Raw genomic sequence first — 21,905 nt, 5'->3', positions numbered from 1 at the left:
GTAGCGTAATGTTATATAGCCAATAGTCTTCTTCGATAAATGGGCTATCTAACACTGAAAGAATTTTTCAAATCAGACCAGTAGTTCCTGAGATTAGCGCGTTCAAACAAACAGAGAAACAAACTCTTCAGCTTTATAATATTAAGTATAGATAGTATATAGTATAGATTAGCATAGATTGGTAAAGATGATCAAGCGCTCATTTATTTGCCTTTATAAAACTATGTCCCTTGGTTCCAAAAAATAAACTGAAACCATCAATATAATAAGCAATAGCAGATCGGATATGTGATTATAATGACATCTTAGATTTAATTAAAAATCGGTGTTTTCAATGTTCTAAAACAGTGTCAAAGTTGTCTATTTATCCTAGTAAAAATACCTATCGGCAATGAAGGTTCAAATGCAACAGCATTAAAGATAATTGCTTAAATAGCGATAAATAAATCTGAAGGGAATTTACAGATTTGATTTAAGTCATTTATTAGGAACGCAGGTATAAACACATAGACAACACGGGAAAATAACTTTCGTGGTTGATTAATTAGCATTCTCACTAGATGGCGCTACTATGAATACAAGCTATAGACCGTGATTTTGGTCACGTATGATTGGGTCTACCGAGACTTAGCAGGTATTCAGTTTTTTGGTTCCAATACATGTTGAGGATGTGATGCCTCGCTGGTCATCCATTAACAACGACCTACCCCTACCGAGTTATGATAGGGCTTTCCGGCTTCACCATTACTCATTGCCATTTTGAGAACATCATCAGTTCTAATCATTTCACAATCGGTTCTATAGCTGATGGTACGTTAGATTATGCGAGTATAATCTCCTACATTAGCATTAGCCTACTGGGCAGAAACGCTATTGTAGCCTTTCTGCCCATTGCTAAAGATAGTGAATTGATGATGTGAACTGATGTTGAATGTGAGTTAGGAGACTTCAAGCATTGCATTGCCTACAAGTAAAACAATTCTCATAAAAGGGTTGTACACAAAAAAATACAGAGATACTTATAACATAAGTTTATTTAGAACTTTTTGAAGGATTTCTTGGAGCCCTTGCCCTTCGTCACCTTCAACACGTTGAAACGGATGGTCTTGGAAAGAGGTCGGCACTCACCGATGGTCACAATGTCGCCTAATTCCACGTCCCTGCAAGTTTACAAACACACAAAAATTAGAGATGCTCTTTCGTAGAGAATAGAAGGTTAGAATTTGGTATAAAAATCAGTGTTTGGGTTAAAAACACGTTTTTCATCAAAAAGCGATCAGAAGACCGTCGTGTGGGTATCATCATTTAGTAGTACATTAATAAGAACAAAGATCTGTCTTTTATACTTAGTCTATATAGTTTTCTTCATTAACATCCGAAAACAATAGTATTATGTGCTACAATAATACTATTGCGCTTGTGCAATGCAAATTGTGTGCTTTATTTTATTAATCTACTATCAAATAATAACAGTAAGTTCTGTCACATGTTTGGTGACCTATTTTTTCGAATACATAGCTAAATATTAACTTTCATTATAGAATCACGGCAGTTATGTTGGCTATTCAGCTAATCTTCAAAATGGAAATTTTGAAGAGCATTTTGCAAACAAACTATATCTAGAAAACATTTATTGAAGATCTAAATGCTCTATCATAATGAGTGAGTCTCTTGCTAGCTCTTTTTAAAAGGCTCTACCCCCTTTCAGAGCTAGCTGTAGATTCAGAAATCGTAACGAACATCATAAGTGTCAATATATGCAAAATTATTAGATTTTGATTGTACTGACCTGAAGCAAGGTGACAAATGGACCGACATATTCCTGTGACGCTTCTCAAATCTGTTGTACTTAGGCAGGTAGTGAAGATAATCGCGGCGGATCACAATGGTCCTCTGCATCTTCATCTTCTGCACCACACCGGTGAGGATACGACCACGGATAGACACGTTGCCGGTGAACGGACACTTCTTGTCAATGTATGTGCCTTCGATCGCCTGAAGTAACATAAAATATATGTTAGAAACTTGATATGGTTGGTTGGGAGTTAGTGGTAAGCTTGTAGTTAGTCATGATGTGTGAATTTGATGTAAATGGTGTGATGATGTGCTGTCTTTTGTTGTCAAAGACTTCAAAAAGGAGTGGTTGTTTTGTAGTTCATATTGGAATGAAAGGAAGACAACCTACATTACTCAATTTGTAAATTAGCTGGTCTAATTAAAATCAACGATAAAAAGGCTGCACTCATAGCTTTTTTAAATCTTTACTTGATTAGCTATAGAAATATTACAAGGAAAATTTCAATTTTGGATTTTTTAAAGAGATTCTAGCTGTTTACTTTATAGGGGGATATTTTGGACTGTAATCAGAATTTGGGTTAGAAATACACTGTCTTCGTCATGTATATATCGGAAGACCGTCGTGTGGGTATCATCATGTACAGTCCAAATATTCTTCAAAATACAGAATCAATACGTAGACGTAATATAAAAAAAAATCTGAAATCAAATGTTGTTTCTAGATGCAGTTTCTTTACTATTTCCAGAACAATAATGTAAGTGAAACTATAATTTTGACATAATCCAAAAAAAATGGTACTATTTATTCTCAAATTAGAATACAATTTTGAATCCCCAAAAATGTATGTAAATATTTGACTTTGACAATGAGGCCCCATGCAGAACATGATTGTAATGAATCTTGATGTAAGTGAGAATGATTTGATGAGTAATTGGTAAGGTCCATCACCATAAATACAAAGTACATATTACTGATACCTAGTTGTGTATAAATCTGAGTTTGAAATGGAGTTATGTAATTTAGGACAAAAATTTCTCCACCATAAGAGTACATTTTTCAAAATTTACAAGTGGGACTAAAATTAGCATCACTCTAAAATGTTTTTCATAATATAGATTGCTGAATTATTACAAAGATACTTAAAATTAACAAGAAATCAGTACAATAAAATATAGGATGCCATTTCTGATATTTCTAGGAACCTAGATGGTGACACAAGAATCAAAAGTATTGTTAAAACATTGAAATTTTAAATAGAATCAGAAATGGCACAGATTATAAGACACTAGCCTCATGCATACCATATACTTGCCATGATGTGGGTTGAATACAGGGACCTAGCTTCATGTTAAATATTGGAATAATGGACCGACACCTGATGTAAGAACTGATAATATTTGTTGGCCAATTAGACTATTTACAGAATTATAACAATTCAAAAGAGGGATTTCTATAGTACCTTGTTGAAATTTAGTATCTTAACTGAATATGGGAAAAGTATATTATAGAGTACCACAAAATATTATCAGTTCTAAAAATAACTGGAATATCCAGGACCTGAGCCATGCACATGTAAAAGCAAGCATCTTCTGACCAAATTGGACAATTAAACACACCATGGACTATTCATTAAAATTAGGATTCAGTAAGAATATAGTTTGCATCTATCTGAAATTTTAAAAATATGTCCGCATAATGTTTTATGTAAATGGTGGTAAATAATCCATGGAATGTACAGGGAACAACGTAGCCAGTAGCCACCACCGCTGCAAGCTGCCCGAACCGACCAGTAACTATAAAAACCACACCTCACGCGGAGTCTTGAACCCTAGACCGACATTCTTTGAATGTCTCATGTCTTTCCGCTTCAGCCCTCCTTTCCTGTTGAGGAAGACCGTCGCCTGCTTCTGAAACGCTTTCTCTGTCTACGAAAAAAAAAGGTTCAAACATTAGTATCACACTCCATGCGTTTACCTCTCGTGGTGTTTTGAAACCTAGGCCCACATCTTTATGGTACCTCAGTGGTTTCCTGCTACGCTTCACACCGATACCCTTTTTACGGTTCAAGAATACCGTCGGTTGCTTTTGGAATGAACGTTCCGTCTGCAATTTTATCATTACATTAGTTTGATTGTTCAAAAAAGTTGCAACTAACTACTTGTTATTGTGAAAACGAAAATTATTAACAGAAAAGTTTATAGAAAATAATACTAAAATATTCTACAGCAAAGCAACTAATTTACATCAAATTACTGTTCTTTCCACTTCATCAATTAAATTCTGTCAAGATGAAAATGGATTATTATATTTACTTACCGAAATGAAAATCTAATGAAAAGAGTTTGCATTAGAACTATTAATAGACTGTAATCAGAGTTTGGGTTAGAAAACACAGTCTTCATCAGTTATTTATCAGAAGACCGTCGTGTGGGTATCATCATGTACAGTCAATGTTCTAATTTACAAATAAGCTATTGCAGAAAGAGTAATTTTTATCAAACTCGATGAAATACTTCTTTAAACATTAGGGCATGCAAATCGGTGTCTAGATATGTTGCCTATTAGAAATACACGCTATGATTGATAGGTAATCTAAATGAGAATATCAAATTTTTGAAGTTCAGACGTAAACATAACCTATATGGAAATGAATCCATTATTAACATGCACAATGCCTACTTTATTTTATGCATTACAGTAAATATGTTTCTGAAATTTACGAGAAGGCAAGTGTTTTCGTCGTTTGAGCACGGTTTCGGCACACAGAAACATAGAAACTAACCTATTCATTTCAACACACTGTCGTGGTATTTTGGAGGTTTTATTTCACATGTTAATTGAAACGTTTGAAATTGAATTAGTTTTTGGGTACCGTGTAATTCGAGATTATAAATTTGGACGCTATTTGAACCACATTTTGACACAAAATACGAAGGAAACGCCGATCCCCACGTGCACAAACTTCGAAGACACATTTTCACTAAAACACTTGTTTTTCACGTAGAAAATAATACTGCAGTGTAGCACAAGCGATTAATTAACACTTTTACTGAAAAAATATAGTGTTATCACGTATATTTAATTTATTTTATCGAGAAAACCAACACGTACCTGATCCGCCATCTTGCTTGACAACGAAAAGAAGGTGGTGTTGCAAATTAAAAACGACTGAACCCTCGCCCGACATTAATAACCAATGTTGCCAATTAAAACCGAAAGAACAAGTTTCAAAATGTAGCTCTAGGTATTTAGAGAATTAAAGCAAACCTTAGTAACAGACACCCATGGAAGGAATAATAACTTCCATGCAGACGCCTAATTAAACGTGTTTTACATTTTGATAGAAAAACTGAAATAAGCAGGGCGGCGGCAAATAAAAATATACATACCAAGTAAATATGCAGGTCTAAAAACAATACATTCAGATCAGACACTGCAAAACAAAAGCCAGTATTTACTAACTCAAGCTTTCATGAAGTTTATTTGGTTTATGAAATGCATTATTTGCGTTAACTATTTTTGAACTTAAATAAATGATAAAAAGACTCTCATTCATATTACAATAATTAAAAATTAAAACACTTGCATTTTTATGCCGGCAACACATTCACTCGAAACTGTCAAATCGCGAATTGTTATGAAAATATTCGCTAATTTATTTTTCGCATTTTGGCCTGTTGATAACGTATAATTATTTATTTTTCCTTTATAGTGCTTTTTATTTACTTTTAATATATATGTAGGTTTTAAAGTGCATTCCGATGGTCACCAAGTGACTTATATGCGGGAGTGATGTTACGAGTTTTATCTTTTTGTTTTGTCCAGAATATTATAATTTCTGGTTGATTTGTGATGGAGGAAGTGAGGCAGCTGGTGCAGGAAGAAGGCCGGGAGGCAAGAAACCTGGTCGCATTCCATGTCGCCGTGGATACCCCAAGTAAATTGATATTAATTTTGTATGTAGCTATATAAGTTAGTCAAAATCTTTTTAGCTCGTGGGCGGTAGTGTATGTTTGTGCAAGCAGCGGTTAAGGAGTGCCCGTTAGCTAATAAAGCGCGGTTTATAGCGCTAACATTGTCGGAACAGTTTCGAATGTCGTCTTTGTGTGATGTTTGGGAAAACAGACAGTATGTGACCTTTGCATTACACTGTTGTTATTTTTCATGATTTTCAAAGATTTTTGTTTTTATAAAATAAACTATTGCTTATTATCTACTAAGACGTTTAGCTCTAAAGTACAAGCAGTGGTTTATAGACCTTTATTATTTTTTTTTATCATATTATAGTGTTTTACATCATCTATCAGCACCAAATTTCTTTAAAAAGTACAAAAAAGTAGCATTATCATTACTATTCTTAAATATAATCTAAACAGCTGTTTTGAATGTCACTTCCTGCTTACAGTCTGTTCATTCATTCAGTACTTGTTATTTAACTTTGCATAATAATAGCCTGAGAATGACTTACTAAGTAATCAGTAGGCTATAAATAGTTGCAAACTAATTCTAAGAAACAGCTTAGTTTGTGAGTAATACTCTTTGGACAACAATCTCATGAGTTTGTTATGCCTTGGACATTACAAAGTAAAGTATTCTAATATAAATCATACTTACTCAATAGCAGACCCAGGAATCGAATCTGAGACCTTGAGTCAGCAGTTGTATACACAGAAGTAGGTTTTATTATACAAAGGCCCAACCTGCACTTGGCTAGCGGGGTGGACTCAAGGCCTAAACCCTCCCTCGTTTGAGATGAGACACTTGCCCAGCAGAGGGACAGTAATGGGATAAAAAAGTCCGACAACCATCTATAACCCCTAAAACCTTAATTCCCCCCATAAAAATCATCTTATGACCTTAATAGAGTCTTGAATTATGTCTGGCCAAAATTTCATCCAAATAGATTTGGTGCTTTAGGCATGACATAGAGACAGACAGATATTTTTAGACACATTAGTATAATTTACATTTCATTATAATATTAGCATGTTTACTATTTTGCTTTAAAAAAATAGCAGAAAGCAGGTAATAATAGTCGTAGTGTGAAAGTAATGACTACTGAACTTAACTGAAATGTTGATATATATAAATGGGTCAATAAATCCTCATATCATAAACTATTTATAAGTATTCATGTTTAATTGGTTGCATTCTTGTGAATTGAAGTGGAAAGCCTACTAATTAGGAGATAAAATTGTAATTCATGTTCTATTCTGCTTAATTGTTACTTTAGAAAATGTTTATGGTTATTGCAGCCAAAGGTGTAAGTAGACATGTACAAAAGACACCCTCGTTTCACAATTTACTAAATAGACACATAAATTCACACAAGACACATTTCTGAACTCCAGGCTGCTATTGAAAATATTTAAGTAATATAAATTCACATAGCACAAGTAAGTCTGACAACCAGTCGTACCAAAGGGTATCGTGTTATCCCAGGCAACGGGTAAAAGGTTGGGGAGGTCAGATAGGCAGTCGCTCCATGTAAAACACTGATATTCAGCTGCATCGGGTGGGACTGGAAGCCGACTCCAACATAGCTTGGAAGAAAGGCTAAGCTGATATATCTATATAAATTCACATAGTACAATGCACATACTTTGCCCTACCCCAGCTATCTGGGACCCGGTGATCAGTAATGCCGTTCCACCACGGAGCAAGTCTTCTTTTGAAATGTTGTCTAAAAAACCTGCTTGGCTCTAAGGAAGCTACCTGACAGTGCAGACGTAGCTTTGAGATATTTCGAGTTTCGGAACAAGAGTAACAGGGATTTTGCGAAATCATAAGAGGAAGGAGGAATCTAGTGAGGTACTGGTACCTAATGAGTGCTAGTTAACCTTGTGTGTCTGAGTATACCAATGTACCACCGTGCAAAAGGTGAAACATAAAGACTTAGACTCAATTTCACCACTTCTAGATAAGTAGTAGATAGCTTATCAGCTGGATTTTGTACAGTTGTTTTCATACATTTTACGAAACTTTATCTAGTAGATAGGTTAACTGACTCTTATTCGTAAGCACTGAAACTTAATCCTAGACATATTCAGTAAAATAACAAATGTAAATCGAGACATTAAGCTCTTTGAGGAAATTCCAATAAGAAAATATATAATAGCTTGTTATTCGACTAAAGCTATGGGGAGCCCGCCTACACTGGCCTCGTTAGTCAATAATGATCATAGAAAATCTATGTGGCGACGTAATTATTCTATAATAGGAATGTTTCGCAATGACCACCTACAGTGCTGATTGTGCCAGAGGTCGGAGGGAATAAAGAATTGAAAAACATGATCTAAGAATCATATAAGCATGTATTGGGGTCAGAAATATATATCAGCTTAGCCTTTCTTCCAAGTTTCTTCTATGTTGGTGTCGGCTTCCAGTCTTACCGGATGCAGCTGAATAACACGTTATCCTTCGGTAAGACTGGTTGTTAGACTTTCAAGCTTCTGACTACTGTTAACGACTGTCAAAGATCTTCGAAAATGACAGCCGGGATCCACAATTTAACGTGCCTTCTGAAACACGGGGGAACTCGATACGTATTAGATGGTCACCCATCCACAGATCAACCTTAGCAAACGTTGATTAACCTCAGAGATCGATCCGCGCGGCTGTTGTTACCTAAACCACGAGCTCCTCCTATTGGGGTCATAAATATCGTCTCGTAAATCGAAACGACGGGAGGGGACACAAGGTGCGTAGTACTCGTAACCGGCGGTTCTGTATGACAAGATGTATGGATGTGAATTAGGCAAAGCAAGTTTGTCGATCGTGCCAAGTGGCGTTCCTTAGTTTCTGTGTACCCTTATGGGAATAAAGCGTGATTTTATAAGTATTCATATTATGTATGTATGTATATAATAATATAATAACGCCTATTTGGGTCTGTCGCTTTTGGGCAAATCTTAAAATTGTAGAGGAGCGATGACGAACGTATGCGATTGGTCGTGTAGAATAGTAAAATTTTGTAGGTTGAACACATCTGCAACGAAATATGGTTACGGTTAATGAAAAAAGATCGAAAAGTCGTAGCCCTTTCCTTATCCTACTAATATTCTTAATGTAAAAGTTTGTGAGGATGTATGTATGTACATTACTATTTCAAGCAAAAACTACTAAACAGATTTTGATGAAATTTGAGACAGCCAGAACTAACACAGGATATTTTTTACTACTTTCGACTTTCATCTTTCATGGACGAAGTCGTGAGCAAAAACTAGTAAAATTAAAAAAAAAAAATATGATAAACATTTGAACACAAAGTAATTTGGCTTTTTTATACTCCTACTCGCCTGTTATATTAGAAGAAGCTTAAGAATTTATTTTTATTAGAACGAGGGCGGATCTGAAAGATTGAGTTCAAGGGGCGCGTGTAACGGACGGGAGACGGCACGTGATCGGAACTACACGTGGCAACTCAGCAAATAATTATACGGTGATATTAATTAGCTTCTGAAGACAACGGAATGCTGCCTTTTTTAACACTTTGAAAAATGGCGATACATGTTTTTATATTCTCTAGACAAGTTTAGTTTGTAGTAGTAGCGAATTTTTAACTTAAATTCTGTGGGTCAAATGTTTTCATAAGAATCGTTAGGATTTTTAAGCTTTTTCTTACCAGGGCAAATAGCCGCTTTTCTACCCTGCGGTTAAGCTTCTGCGAGAAGAAGCAACCTATTTTTTTTTGTAGCATTTTCAGATAGATCAGAGTGAATCTTCAGTTGTAAGAATCCATAGAACGTCTATCATCTCTTGGTGCGTCGTAGTCGATAGTTGTCAGTTGAATACATGAGAATACGTACTCCTACAGCTATTCTTTTCTTCCCTTTGAATTCACACGATTTGGTTTAAAAGCAGCGAAATACCTATTTTATCTATTACTATGTTTTTTCTCGTCCACCCAGGCCGTATCTCCCGCAAGCCGCCGCGGGCGGGCCCTCCACCTCGCCGCGCGGCGCCTCGAGCCGCCACCAGGCTTCGATCAGCCTCGGCCGGCCGGGACAAGCGCTCTGAACTAAGAGCACGATACTGGGCCCTGCTGTTTGGAGATCTACAGAGAGCTGTAAGTTTTACAATTAGAAAGAAAATTGCGTTGCATAGATTACAGGCAATGCACAAAACTGCGATGCGACGCATTAACTTTGCATCAACATTCGAATTGATTAGCTTTCTCAATCTTTGCTTTGATTGATGGATCGGTGTACCTACGAGAATGGGAAACCGAAGTCTCCAATGACCCGTTGCAAGATAGGACGATGGTTTTGTTGAATTTGTCTGGAAGACCTGGGTAAGGGTGGCACGGAATCCGAGTGGCTGACTTAAACAGCTGAAAATGATGTCGACAATACATTGCTTTGAAAGCACCACAACGCATTGTAGTAATTCGCATCGCAGGTTTACGCGTTGCAATTGGTATCGCGTCGCATCGCAGTTATTTTGCTGAGCGTAAACTTTATTCTAGATTTCAATTTAGTATAGTAGTTGTTTTAAAAGGCTTTCAGTCTTAAAATGTAGCCTGTGAATGCAAGCTGTGCTGGACTATGCGAAGGCTATTATTGTCCACTAACAAACAGACTCGGGTCTAAATATTGTACGTGTCGTCCGATTGAAAATAGCGCGGATCAATACGAAAAGTTTGTGATAGTGCCGCGGTTTTAACAGAAGATCAAGGCTTTAGAGGAAAAAGTAGGCCTTCCGTTTTTATTTAGTTCATGCATTAGAAGAAAAAAGAAAACTGCGCTACTTCAAAGTTCTCTTTAGTTATTAGAGTTTCAGTAATCTAAGTTTACCTTAGGTACCCTACTCTCATTCCGAAAGAGCCCTTGCCCTGCAGTGGGAAAGTAAAGTGTTTAGAAATAAAGAGCTATCAATTTCTTAACAAATATATGAACTTCAATAGCTGGCCCGTGCTGCTTCGCACGAGTTCAATGTTTCATACCCTATTTTAGCTGTATATAGGTTGATTTCTAAAAAAATAAGTAGATAATTATGTCGTTCACTATGTCAATAAACTAAATCCGTTCTATGGTTTTGGTTGTCGTGAAAGTGGGACAAACAAAAATGTTTATAATATTAGTGGACTCAAACCATTCCGGGAGGAGACCCTTGCCCACCAGTGGGGCGTTAATGGGTTGAATTTAATTAATATTTTATTACATTAATTAATATTATTGGATTCATTCATATCGTATTATATGTATTATGCATATATGCATCTTTATTATTATATTATATTATATCATACAAAGAAAAAATGTAGAGAGCCCTCAAGTTATTTGCATCGTTTTATTTGTATGTTTGTAAAGCAATAACACCAATCGTTTCACAGAAAAGGGGTGGTTTTCAAAGCTCAAACAGATAATGTATGGACAAATGCACCGTTGCCATAAGCACACAATGTTGAATCGATCGTGTAATGTATGGAAATTAAATCATTATTTATTCAATACATAAGGTAAAACGGACTACAAATATTCCGCTTGTTAATTAATCGATATTTTACAATACTTTTTACTTGTAGATGCCTTTTGCTTGGGAATTCGTTCTCGTGGAAAGTTTTTTATAGAATTACCCTCTTATTCATAAAAATATATGAAGTTGTGAAAGGCTTATAAAGTGTTTTGTTTCTTTCACTCCTTAGCGAAATGAAAAAGAGAAAACTTATTGTAGTCGTTTTTTAACTAAAATAGGTTTATAGTGTGTTTATGAATAAGAGGGTTACTTTTAAAGTGATAACCTCCGTTATGAGTAGAAATTTTACGACTACCTACTGATCACAAGGTTTTAGGTTTGAATATCAAAATCAAATCATTTATTCGTTTAGGTCAAATATTGACATGATAGTCGTTACAATTACTGAATCTACCACTAGCTCGGAAATGGTGTAGAGCCTTGTGAGAAGAACTAGCAAGAAACTCACTGTGATTAAGATGGCTATAGAAAAAACGATTTACTGTGGTGATATTCTCAAAAATAGTAAGGATAGATATGGTTTTAATCAATACAAGTTACGACTATGTGTATTTCATACATATTATTACATATGTTAAGATTTTTGCAATTTTTGTAAAATAATATAAAAACGTCTTGTCTTACTATACGGTTCTGTGGGAACGATGTGAAAGGGTAACAGACAGACAGACGTTTTTAATTTAAGTATGGATATTAAAAGCTGGCTAAGTGTGCACATTTAACCCAGTCAGTTTTAACTTAACCGTCATTCAACTCACCATCTGTAAAGAATGACTCAGTTACCTTTTTATAGTTTAAAATTGTCGGGAGTTCTCAGCCTGCATAAATTATTGTGCAATGACGTCATTAAGATATAGAAGTACGTGGAGATCGCTCTATCTGGTCATACGTTTCTATTATAAAATCTTTGGCCCATGGGAAAATGTGTGTATAAAAAAATACTTTTTGAATTGTCTCGAAACAGCTGAAATGTTGACTTGATGGCCTGAAGCCTGAATATATTAATAAAAACCATCAAAGGCAGCGTTTTCTTTTTAATAAACTGCACGCGAGTGGTACCTCGGGGTTATTTTATGTATCTAAATAGCCTTGAACGAATGATGCTAATGCATCTTTAGGTCTCTCTCTTATCGTATGGTTAGTGGTCAACCTAGTGTCAAAGTTGTTCAAGCCGCCCGGAAGGCCTTTGACATGGCTTAACGACTGTCATCTTAGTAGATAACAACCGGGACCGACTTTTTACGTGCCCTCCGAAGCACGGAGACGCCCAGTTCAAATACCACTATACGGTCACCCATCTATAGAATGACCGCACCAACGGTTGCTTAACCCACAGATCGTTTACCGACCGGTGAGCGCAACTGGCTATATGTATATATATTTTTATGTATTAATAGTCGTTCAGATATCTTTATGTCAAAAATTTGCTTCTGTGGTCCGAGTAGTGTGCCTATAGATTGTTAGACAAAGTGTTGTTAGCTTCTAAAATGCATTCAATAGCAGTTCAGAATTTGGTTAAATAACACTCCCCTATTACAGTAGACCAATAAAATGAACGACAAAGAGTAGCCGTAACTATATACCTTCGGGTGTGGTTCGAACTATTCAGAAAATAGAAATATATTTGTAAAATATCTTTCTACCTGTTACTTCCATATGTTTATGTTCGTGACTTTGCTATTTGACGTTCTCTCTGAGTGCATCGTTGCATAAATTATTGTACGGTGACGTCATGAAGTAGATACTAGTTTGAAAAGATGGCCGTCTGGAATACACACATGGGATATTTGTCAATAATTTATAGAGAATATTTCAGATAGTTGCAATACAGAAATGTCCTTAGACTGAATAAAATTTCTCATTGAAGAATATTTTCTTTTAACAAAAAAATAATTTGTCTTTTGAGGTGTAGAGTCTGTTTAGCCAGTATCGTTTAAGAATAGGTTAAATTAACAAGTGGAATATTGATATTTCGTACATTTGCTTTTAAAATATCAAGAAAAATTTTTTGATACCTAAATTGATAACTAGCCGTTAAAATTGTAAATGCGTGTTGTAACTTTGAAAGCTAAGCATGATTTTGAGTAAGGGTATGGCTCCCTTTGAATAAATAATGGTAATATGCAATATATTACTATTTCACTGCTAGTCACGAGTCTTCTTAGAAATGAAATAGAAAGCCTTACAATTTCACTATTTACAACACTCACGTTTCAGCATTTTCAATTTTTAGTTCCATATAAAAGAGTGCGAGTCTATTGCAATAAAATGTTATGTGTCTCTTAAATAATCCGTTAGGGTAGTACTAACGTATCCTTTACTGACGATTGCTAATTGAAAACGTCTCTTACCTAAGTAAATAGCAGATAAGCACTACCTTTATTCAGATAAGTGAAGATAGACATCAAACTGTAGTTATAAAATCTTCTTCTTATCGTATGGTTAGTGGTCAACCTAGTGTCAAAGTTGATCAAGCCGCCCCAAGGCCTTTGACGTGGCGTATCAACTGTTATCTTAATTGACAACAACCGGGACCGACTTTTTACGTGCTCTCCGAAGCACGGAGACGCCCTGTTCAAATACCACTATGCGGTGACCCATCTATGGAATGACCGCGCCAAGATATGCTTAACCCACAGATCGTTAACCGACCGGTGAGCGCAACTGGCTACGGGCGCCTCTAGTTATAAAATGAAATAGTGAGAATACCATCCTCCTAGTTTTCTAGGAATTGAGAGCATAAAATCAATACGTTGACGTTTATATTTAGTGCTCAACTTTGAACTTTACGCGACTGCACCCTGTATACAGCCTGTGTAGTGTACGTATACTGCGTTCATGTGCATCGTTTTGTTTATAGAGACCTGTGGCATTGAGTCCGTGTATTGATCGGAAACTGCCAATCTATTAGGAATATTTGATGAATTGAAGGCTTTACATTGAAGATTGATGGGTTATTTGATGTATGTATGCATGTTGGAAGGTTCTGTATTGGAGTCTGGTAGTGAAATGGTGTTTTGTTTTTGTAAATGCTGAGTGAATGGGTTAATTGTAAATGATTTGTTGACTTGAGATGTAAATGAGCATTGAATAAGCATTTTTAATAGTTTGAGAGAGTGTTTTTTAATGCTAAAGTAGTTGTTGTAGTGGAAAGTATAAAACTAGGATTATAGAAAATCGTGGTCATGTATGTCATTGTCAATGCTTTTAAAGCGGAATTTAAAATAAGCTAGGTTAAGCTGTGCGTCATATAAGCGACTTTTTAGATGTTCTGTTGTATTATTTACTAAAGTTAAACTGTTTGTCGACAGATCGGCGAAATCTACAACACAGTCGAAGCTCACGAGAACTTAAATGAGTGCCAAGAAGTAATCCTAGTATTAGAGAACTACACTCGAGACTTCAAGGCTCTGGGCGAATGGTTCCGACTAAAATGGGAGTACGACAATACCCCTCCCCCTCAGAGGCCGCAGAGCCTCGCATGGGAGATAAGAAAGACTGACTTCGTACGCCCAGAGTCACGACGAACCCATTCCGTTAAGAGCTCACCATCTGTCTCAGGGAAAAATAGTCCTTGTCTCTCAGGACATAACACTCCAAGTGGCAAAAACAGTCCGAATCTCACAGGCAAAGCTAGTCCAGGTAGTGGCAAAATTAGCCCGAGGATTTCAGGACATTCCAATACCACCAGTCCGAAAGCTAATATTGAGTTTTTCAGCAGTAAAATTGCTGCGAAAATTACAGCTAAACCTGAAGCTAAGTCTGCTAAAGAGATTTCCAGGCTCTCGGACATTAAAGAGAAAGAGGTGAACAATATCGCTGATGACAATGACGTCACACATGATGCTGTATTACCAGTTGATGAGAAAGAAATTAGTGCAGCTTCTGAGGAAACTAAGCCGATAAAACAACCAATGGTCGAGATAGGAAAAGCTAAAGAATGTCCAAATGCTTCTCCGAAATTGGTTGTTATAAAATCACCGAAACGCTCAATCACACCGAAAGATGTTGTAAAACCAGTGTCCAATGACAATATCTCAAGTCAAGCTAAAGCAACGATCGATAAATTGGACGCAATGGAGAACGAATTCTTGGCCAAACAACTAACTGAAAACGCAGCTAAGAATGAGAACCAATTGAATCTGGATAAGGAAATCGAGAGTGGGATTAAATCTGCCATTTTGAATGAAACTCCGGAAAAGATTGATGAGAAATTAACAATAATTGATGATAAAGAAAGTACAGCAACAGAATCGCCTGTAAAATCTGAAGATAATTTCGCTGATGTGTCTAATGAGAGTTCCTGTAAATCTCCTGAAATTGATGAAAAGATCACCCCAAAAGAGGAGAGTATTGTCGATGAAATCATAATTGAAAAAGTTGAAGTGACTTCAACGCCAGAGATCAAAGAAATCGAACAAAATGTTTCTTTAGAGTCTACTGATTGTAAATCTGAGTCCGTAGAGTCAGTCGTTGAAGAACGTATTGACTTAAACACATCTGTCGTAGATTCAACAAGCATTTACACATCTACTGATCAATCGATTGACGAGAAAATACCTACACCAGAACCGATTGACGTAACTGTTGTTGAATCTATTGAAACAAGACCATGTGCCGAAGAAACGATTGATGAAAAAGCACGTGTCGAGTCTGTTGATGTAAAAACATGTGCTGGAGAAAGGATTGATGAACAAACATCTCAGGTTCCAATTGATGAAATACCATCTACTGAGGAGCTAATTGATGCTCAAACACCTGTAGCCGAAGTGATTGATAGTAAACTATCGGTTGAACAATCTATAGATGAAAAATCGAAAGTTCCAGAATTAATTCACGCTAAACCAAAATCAAAACCTTCTAATGAGTCGACTGACGTCAAAGTACCTAAAGGGAAAGATAAGAAATCATCTCAAGCAGAAACGAATGATGCTAAACCTTCGTTAGAATCAAATGATAAAACTACTAAAGAATCAGTTGACGTAAAGGCATCAGTGAAATCAAATAAAGTAAAATTGTCCGCAGTAGAATGGATTAATGTAACTAAATCGGTTGTGGAAACGAATGGCTTAAAAACAGACGATGCGGAAGACACAAATAAAGCACAATTAATTAGTGAAGTGCCGACGGAATTATTAAAACAGGAACCATTAAATGGTGAAAAGGTTATTGAAACAAAAGATTCCATTGTAGAACTTAAAGAAACTCCACAAAGTGAAGTTAGTGCTAAAAAAGATGTGAAATCTGTGACAGAAAAGCCACAAACTAGACCAGCGTACTCGCAGGCGGCGGCCAAGCCAAAACCTGTGACCACGCCTAAACCAGAACCGAAAACTCAAGCACGGTTCATAGCTAGAAGCAAAACTGTTGTAGAAATACGTCCGAATTCCACCCAAAAAGCTCAAAAACGAAACGAACCTAGGAACAGAAGTCAGACTAATAAATGCAGCTATCCTTTTAATCTGACTACTGGTCGGACTAGTTTATTCGATGCGCCAAATAAGGCTGTGCCTAAGAATGTAATGCCTAAACCGGTTAATCGTATGGTAAATCAGCAGATGGGTTCAGGAGATAATAAGAATACGCTCAAAGTAGATGTTAATACAAGGAAACCTCCCCCACGCCCTACGTCTTTAAAGATCAATGAAAAAGGCGATAAGAAAGAAAATAACAATGCTGCTTTAGGAAAGATAAAGGATTGTGATGAATACGGAAGCTCCGATACAATTGTCACCCAGATTGACTTATCCAGGATTGAATCCAGTGAGAGTTTGAAGACTTTAGTACCAGAAGAAGGTGATGGAGGGTCTATCGAAGTACTTAACGTAGATAAGACAAAGAGCGATGACGATGGATGGCTCACTGTGAAGTCGAGGCGACTGAGTCGCGAATCTAAGAAGCAATCTAAATCACACTGGGCGAATAGATTCCATCAGCCGTCTGCTACGACCAGCTTGCCAACTTTAAATATGATCGAGTCTCCTAAACAGGAAATTAAGGAGATTGTCTCAAGCACAAAACTTGATCGCGCAAAATCTGAACAGCCACAAAATATACCTATTAAACCTATAAGTAATGAAGTAACAAAAATGTTAGAAAAGCCTAACATTGTAGAAGTACCTAAGAGCCAGGAGGTCTCTAAACCGAAAGAGGTTCCTAAAGTAAAAGAGACGCACAAACCCCAAGAGGTAATTAAACAACAAGAGCAACCCAAACAGGCGACTCCTAAAAAGGAAGTCAGCAAACCGAAATCTGAGACGAAAGAAACGAAGAAAGACTTGGCAATGATAAGGCAAAAGTCTGACGTCACTGGTCTTAAAACACGAACGTCTAGAAGCAAAGCATTGAAGAAGGAAAAGATAAAAGATACGCCTAAGAACAACGGTTCAGAGTTAACAAAGAATCGTCTACATTCTTCTCTAGAGAGTCTAACTACTGGTTTGGCGAGATCTCAGGAAAGTACCCAAGAAACTTTCGATTTCGACAAATGGAAGGCAGAATTTAAGACCACATTTAAATTTCTTGAAGACGATGATCAGATGCCAAATCATAATGAAATATTAAAGTCTGCGGATCCGTCAGAGATGTCTGAAATAGCGGAAATGACGTCACAGATAGAGGAGAATGAGAGGAAGATTAGCTGGGCTTTGGACTTCCAGTCAGAGGTGGACCAGAGGAAGCTGTGTGAGGAGGAGGATCTGTTGAACAGACAGATTATGGAGCTGCAGCAGGTGTCTGATATTGATTTGGATACTGAAACTGATGATACAGAAGTAAGTATACTCAGGTTTTTATTTTTCTAACAATTCAAAAGGGTTGAAGTTTCGTAGGTTGGTTGTAAATAGCATTTTTTCCTTTATAATTTAAGTTAATTTCTGTCGTTGCATATGACAAGTTTGCTTAGGACTTAGAGAAAAGTGACCTTCTGTTTTGCGAATGTGTCAATACGGTATTTATAGTGTTAACGAAATATGTATGTGTGTAGATACATATTATGCATTGGCAATTCTCGAGCTATATTGAATTCGTACTTAGATGTTGGAATTTATTAACAACATCAACTAATTAATGAATTATTTAATCCGAATGGAAATATTATACAATACTCAGTTCTGCAAGTATTTTTTTGACGTACTAAAAAACTTTTTTGACGATTCATAAAGAGCAGCTGATTTGACTGGCAGTTTGGTATACTATTAGTTAACAATGTTCGTTAGTAAATAACTCTAGACGCAAGCCGGCCTCTTGTTAGTGCGGACGAAGTATTACATAGTTTCGGGTTCCTCAGAAACCGAATGCCTAGTAATTTGGTGACTGGCATTTGCAAAACCGTGTTAAACTGCCGGCTGTTATCATGTTGCTTTGGTCGAACTGAATTAATTGGTTTTGTACTTTTCTGGCTGATTCCTTGGTCGACTACGTTTATAGACCCTTACGGTTGAATGCTAAATCGTCTTCAAACTTTAAACTACTTTAAAGTATCATGTTTCGGGTTTCTCGTCGAGAAGTCTCGAAGCGAGATTTCCCGAAAAGTTTGATCTTAGTCCAGATGGGAAAAAAATGGTCGAGAAATAAGCCATCTGACGAGATGTATAGATATAGTATAATGTTAATGAAGTAATAGAAGTTTTTAGAGATCAAAGCAAGTGTTGTTCTTTGGTCTCTGCCTACCCCTATGGGAAAAAGCCGTGGTTTTATTTATGTAAGTTTATATGATAATTATCAAGAAGGTGTAAAACTGGTTTTAACCCTTTGACCGCCACGGTCGGCTAAACTCGACTAATCAGAACGTGCTTACAACGCTATATTTTTGTCGACATTTGCCGATGAAAGCTGTATTTACATCCATATCCATTTTTAACAGACTGATGCAGAAATCCTCTGCGAAGACACATCGGCCTGCACCAGTCAGTCTACAGAGAACTTAAGTTCTTTGACTGCCAGTCTAGAGGACCAGTACGAGACGGCCCTCGCCGGCATGTCCTGGGCCGAGAGGATCGATACCCTGGGCGCTTTGGAAGCGCTCGTGGCTAGGGATCCAGGTAATGAAATAGTTATTTTGTAGATGGCTAGTATGTTTTTTTTACCAAAGACTTTTTGACTATCGTAGGCTTGAATATACTAGGTTTTGCAGCTGCCTTCGTTGGGCTACGTTGGAAGGAGAAACAAGGCCTTGAATTGTGGCTGGATAATAAATTTTTTTTTTTTTTCTTTTGTTAGCCCTTTATGTGTCCCACTGCTGGGCAAAGGCCTCCCCTCTTTCCTTCCAAACCTGTCTGTCTTGTGCCATGCTCCACCACGATGGACCCGCAAATGCCGCTAAATCGTCATGCCACCTTCGTCGTGGTCGGCCTCTACAACGATGTCCATCGTGTGGTGTCCAGTCTGTCACCAGCCTCGCCCGTCTCTCCGGATGCATGCGCGAAACATGGCCAGCCCACTCCCACTTCAGTTTAGCAGTTTTTCTTCCTACATCCGCCACTTGAGTAATAGAGCGCAAGGTGGTGTTGCTAACGCGATCGTTTCGCCGAATATGATGCATGCTGCGCTCCATTGCACGCTGGGAGATCTTGATGCTGGACTTCTGCTGTTCGGTGAGTGACCACGTTTGCGCACCGTAGGTTAGGACAGGCAGGATGCACATGTCGATGAGTTTTCGTTTAAGGGTGATCGGCAGATCACCCTTTAGGTATTCTTTTAGGGCCCAGAAGCTCTTCCATGCATTTTGGATTCGTCTTTCGACCTCTTTGTCTTGCCGGTTATTAAATGAGACTATCTGGCCCAAATACGTATACTCATCTACATATTGTAGCACCTGCCCGTCTACCTCAACCCTACGTTTCGTGCTATTTGTCATGAGTTGTGTTTTTGACCTGTTCATCGAAAGCCCAACATCAAGACTCGCAGCGCTTAAATCTCGGAGCATTGCTTCGAGTTCTGTGGCGGATGTAGAAAATAAAACAATATCGTCGGCAAAACGGAGGTTGCTAAGCTTTTTGTCGCCGATGTCAATTCCGCAATGTTGCCATGTATCGGGTAAGCTGTTAAAAACCTCCTGAAGCACGCTTGTGAATAACTTCGGTGAGAGTGGGTCACCCTGCTTCACGCCTCGTCTTATTTTGAAATAAGGTCCCGACTGTTGTAATTTTAAATTTGCTGTACTATTTTCATAAATAATAAAATACGAGAAAAAAATTAATGATTGACTATCTATCAAGTAATTTTCGGTCGTAGTAAATAGCTAGTTAGTTTAGATGGGTCGATTGCGGAGTATAATTTGAGCGTCTCGATGCTTGAAGTTGGCATTTTAAAAGTAAATCCTTGATATTGTTAATTAAAATCTCAATTGTTATTCAATACTAGGTGAATAATAGATATAACTTTAAAAGTGTCTACCTAATAATTATTTAAGAATTATTTATAGATTTACAGAACACACATATCATTTGTTTTATGGAAAATTTTATGGTGGAATTTTAAACTGAATGGTCTCAAATTTTGCTTATCAAATGTTGTTATTTCCCTCACTAGGTCGAGCGCAACAACTTCACGCGAAGTTATCGCAAGGAATCAAGCGGCGTGGTTCGCTACAGGACGCGTTACGTCGCTTGCAGGCGAAGCAGGCGCGCGCCGAGCGCCAGCGCCGCGAGTACCAGACCGAGCGCGCCAGGAAGATACACCAGCTGTTAGCCAGGGTCGAGGAAGTTAAGGTAATGTACTGATGCAGGCTGTCAAATAAACTGAGCAGGCTTATGGCTATGGCCTAGAAAGTTAGCCGTGTGGTGTAACCAATGACTTTTGGAAGTTATGTACGGATTAAAAATAATTATCATTTGCTTTAACGGTGAAGAAAATGCAGGTGGAGAATTAGAAGATTTAGATAACAAAAAACATTTTGAGCTTTTATTCTCTTACAAATTATAGTAATTATACATAGGGATAGGACATAGGACGGAGGTCTTCAGCCTCAACTTCCTTACTCCGGACAGTCATTGATAATTTTTTGATAAAAACATAGACACGTTTTTTCGACTCGATTAGGAATTAGAACTAGAGACCCCTGCAGTCGTACGTACCTTCTTCGTCACACAGACACTCGGAATTTCCACCATTCTTTTGGACCAGCATTTTGCAGGTCTCCTAGGTTGTCGTAGATTTATTATTTATTAAATGTTTTAATTGCAGGTAGCTAAAAACCAGTTGATAGAAGAAAAACGACTGAGAATGGAGAGGCGGCTACAAAAGGCAGCTGAAAATAGAGATCAACATTTGAAGGTAAATGAAATGCTTATTTTGGAATGTTTCTGTATGACAGGTATTGTCATACAGAAACATGTTTTAATAATTGTGCCCTATCCAATCCATGCTGGATTGCAAAGAAAGTCAAAGTTGACCTGCACATTTCGATCTACGAAGCGTTCAATTTTTTTTGTTCTACCATTATTTTATTTACTCGGGATGTTGGTGTTCCTTTAAAGAAGTCGACACGCTTATTCGACGACTTGATACTATCAACTCTTTATTTCAAAATACAGGTCGTCCTCCTGTTCACTACTATTAATTAAATTTATATTGCAACAGATTTGAGGTATATTCTTAATAGAGAATTGGACCCATGATCAAACTTCTT

The 21,905-nt window shown here is 37.2% G+C and overlaps 2 protein-coding genes across 6 annotated transcripts in view; one reads left to right on the top strand and one right to left on the bottom strand.

Moving 5' to 3' along the window:
* Nucleotides 1–1,016: 1,016 nt before the first annotated feature.
* Nucleotides 1,017–5,039, bottom strand: RpS11 (ribosomal protein S11). Of its 3 annotated transcripts, none has more exons than XM_076129893.1 (4): nt 4,910–5,039; nt 3,607–3,723; nt 1,790–1,995; nt 1,017–1,160 (listed from the first exon to the last, which is right to left on the bottom strand). In XM_076129893.1, exons 1-4 carry the CDS (start codon nt 4,919–4,921, stop codon nt 1,037–1,039), a joined length of 459 nt encoding a protein of 152 aa, XP_075986008.1. In that variant the 5' UTR covers nt 4,922–5,039; the 3' UTR covers nt 1,017–1,036. The 3 variants fall into 3 exon arrangements, with proteins under 3 accessions (XP_075986008.1, XP_075986007.1, XP_075986006.1); XM_076129892.1 differs by lacking the exon at nt 3,607–3,723 and adding an exon at nt 3,773–3,901 and having other exon boundaries at nt 4,910–5,015; XM_076129891.1 differs by lacking the exons at nt 3,607–3,723; nt 4,910–5,039 and adding an exon at nt 3,773–3,916.
* Nucleotides 5,040–5,416: 377 nt separating this feature from the next.
* ssp3 (SCAPER domain-containing protein short spindle 3) overlaps nt 5,417–21,905 on the top strand; it is a 75,742-nt gene continuing 59,253 nt past the window's right edge. For 2 of the 3 annotated variants that reach the window (XM_076129808.1, XM_076129807.1), the window contains exons 1-6: nt 5,417–5,735; nt 9,709–9,866; nt 14,587–18,048; nt 19,140–19,317; nt 20,807–20,985; nt 21,461–21,550. In XM_076129808.1, the coding sequence (XP_075985923.1) occupies nt 5,651–5,735; nt 9,709–9,866; nt 14,587–18,048; nt 19,140–19,317; nt 20,807–20,985; nt 21,461–21,550 (4,152 nt within the window). In that variant the 5' untranslated portion in view covers nt 5,417–5,650. Of the gene's footprint in view, nt 5,736–5,823; nt 5,927–9,708; nt 9,867–14,586; nt 18,049–19,139; nt 19,318–20,806; nt 20,986–21,460; nt 21,551–21,905 lie in introns of those variants that run through there. The other variant, XM_076129809.1, reaches the window with a different exon arrangement.

Source organism: Anticarsia gemmatalis, chromosome 23, assembly GCF_050436995.1.
Source record: "Anticarsia gemmatalis isolate Benzon Research Colony breed Stoneville strain chromosome 23, ilAntGemm2 primary, whole genome shotgun sequence".
NCBI lineage: Eukaryota > Metazoa > Arthropoda > Insecta > Lepidoptera > Erebidae > Anticarsia > Anticarsia gemmatalis.
Note: the sequence above shows the minus strand (reverse complement) of the source record. Positions and strands in the feature narration are given on the sequence as shown.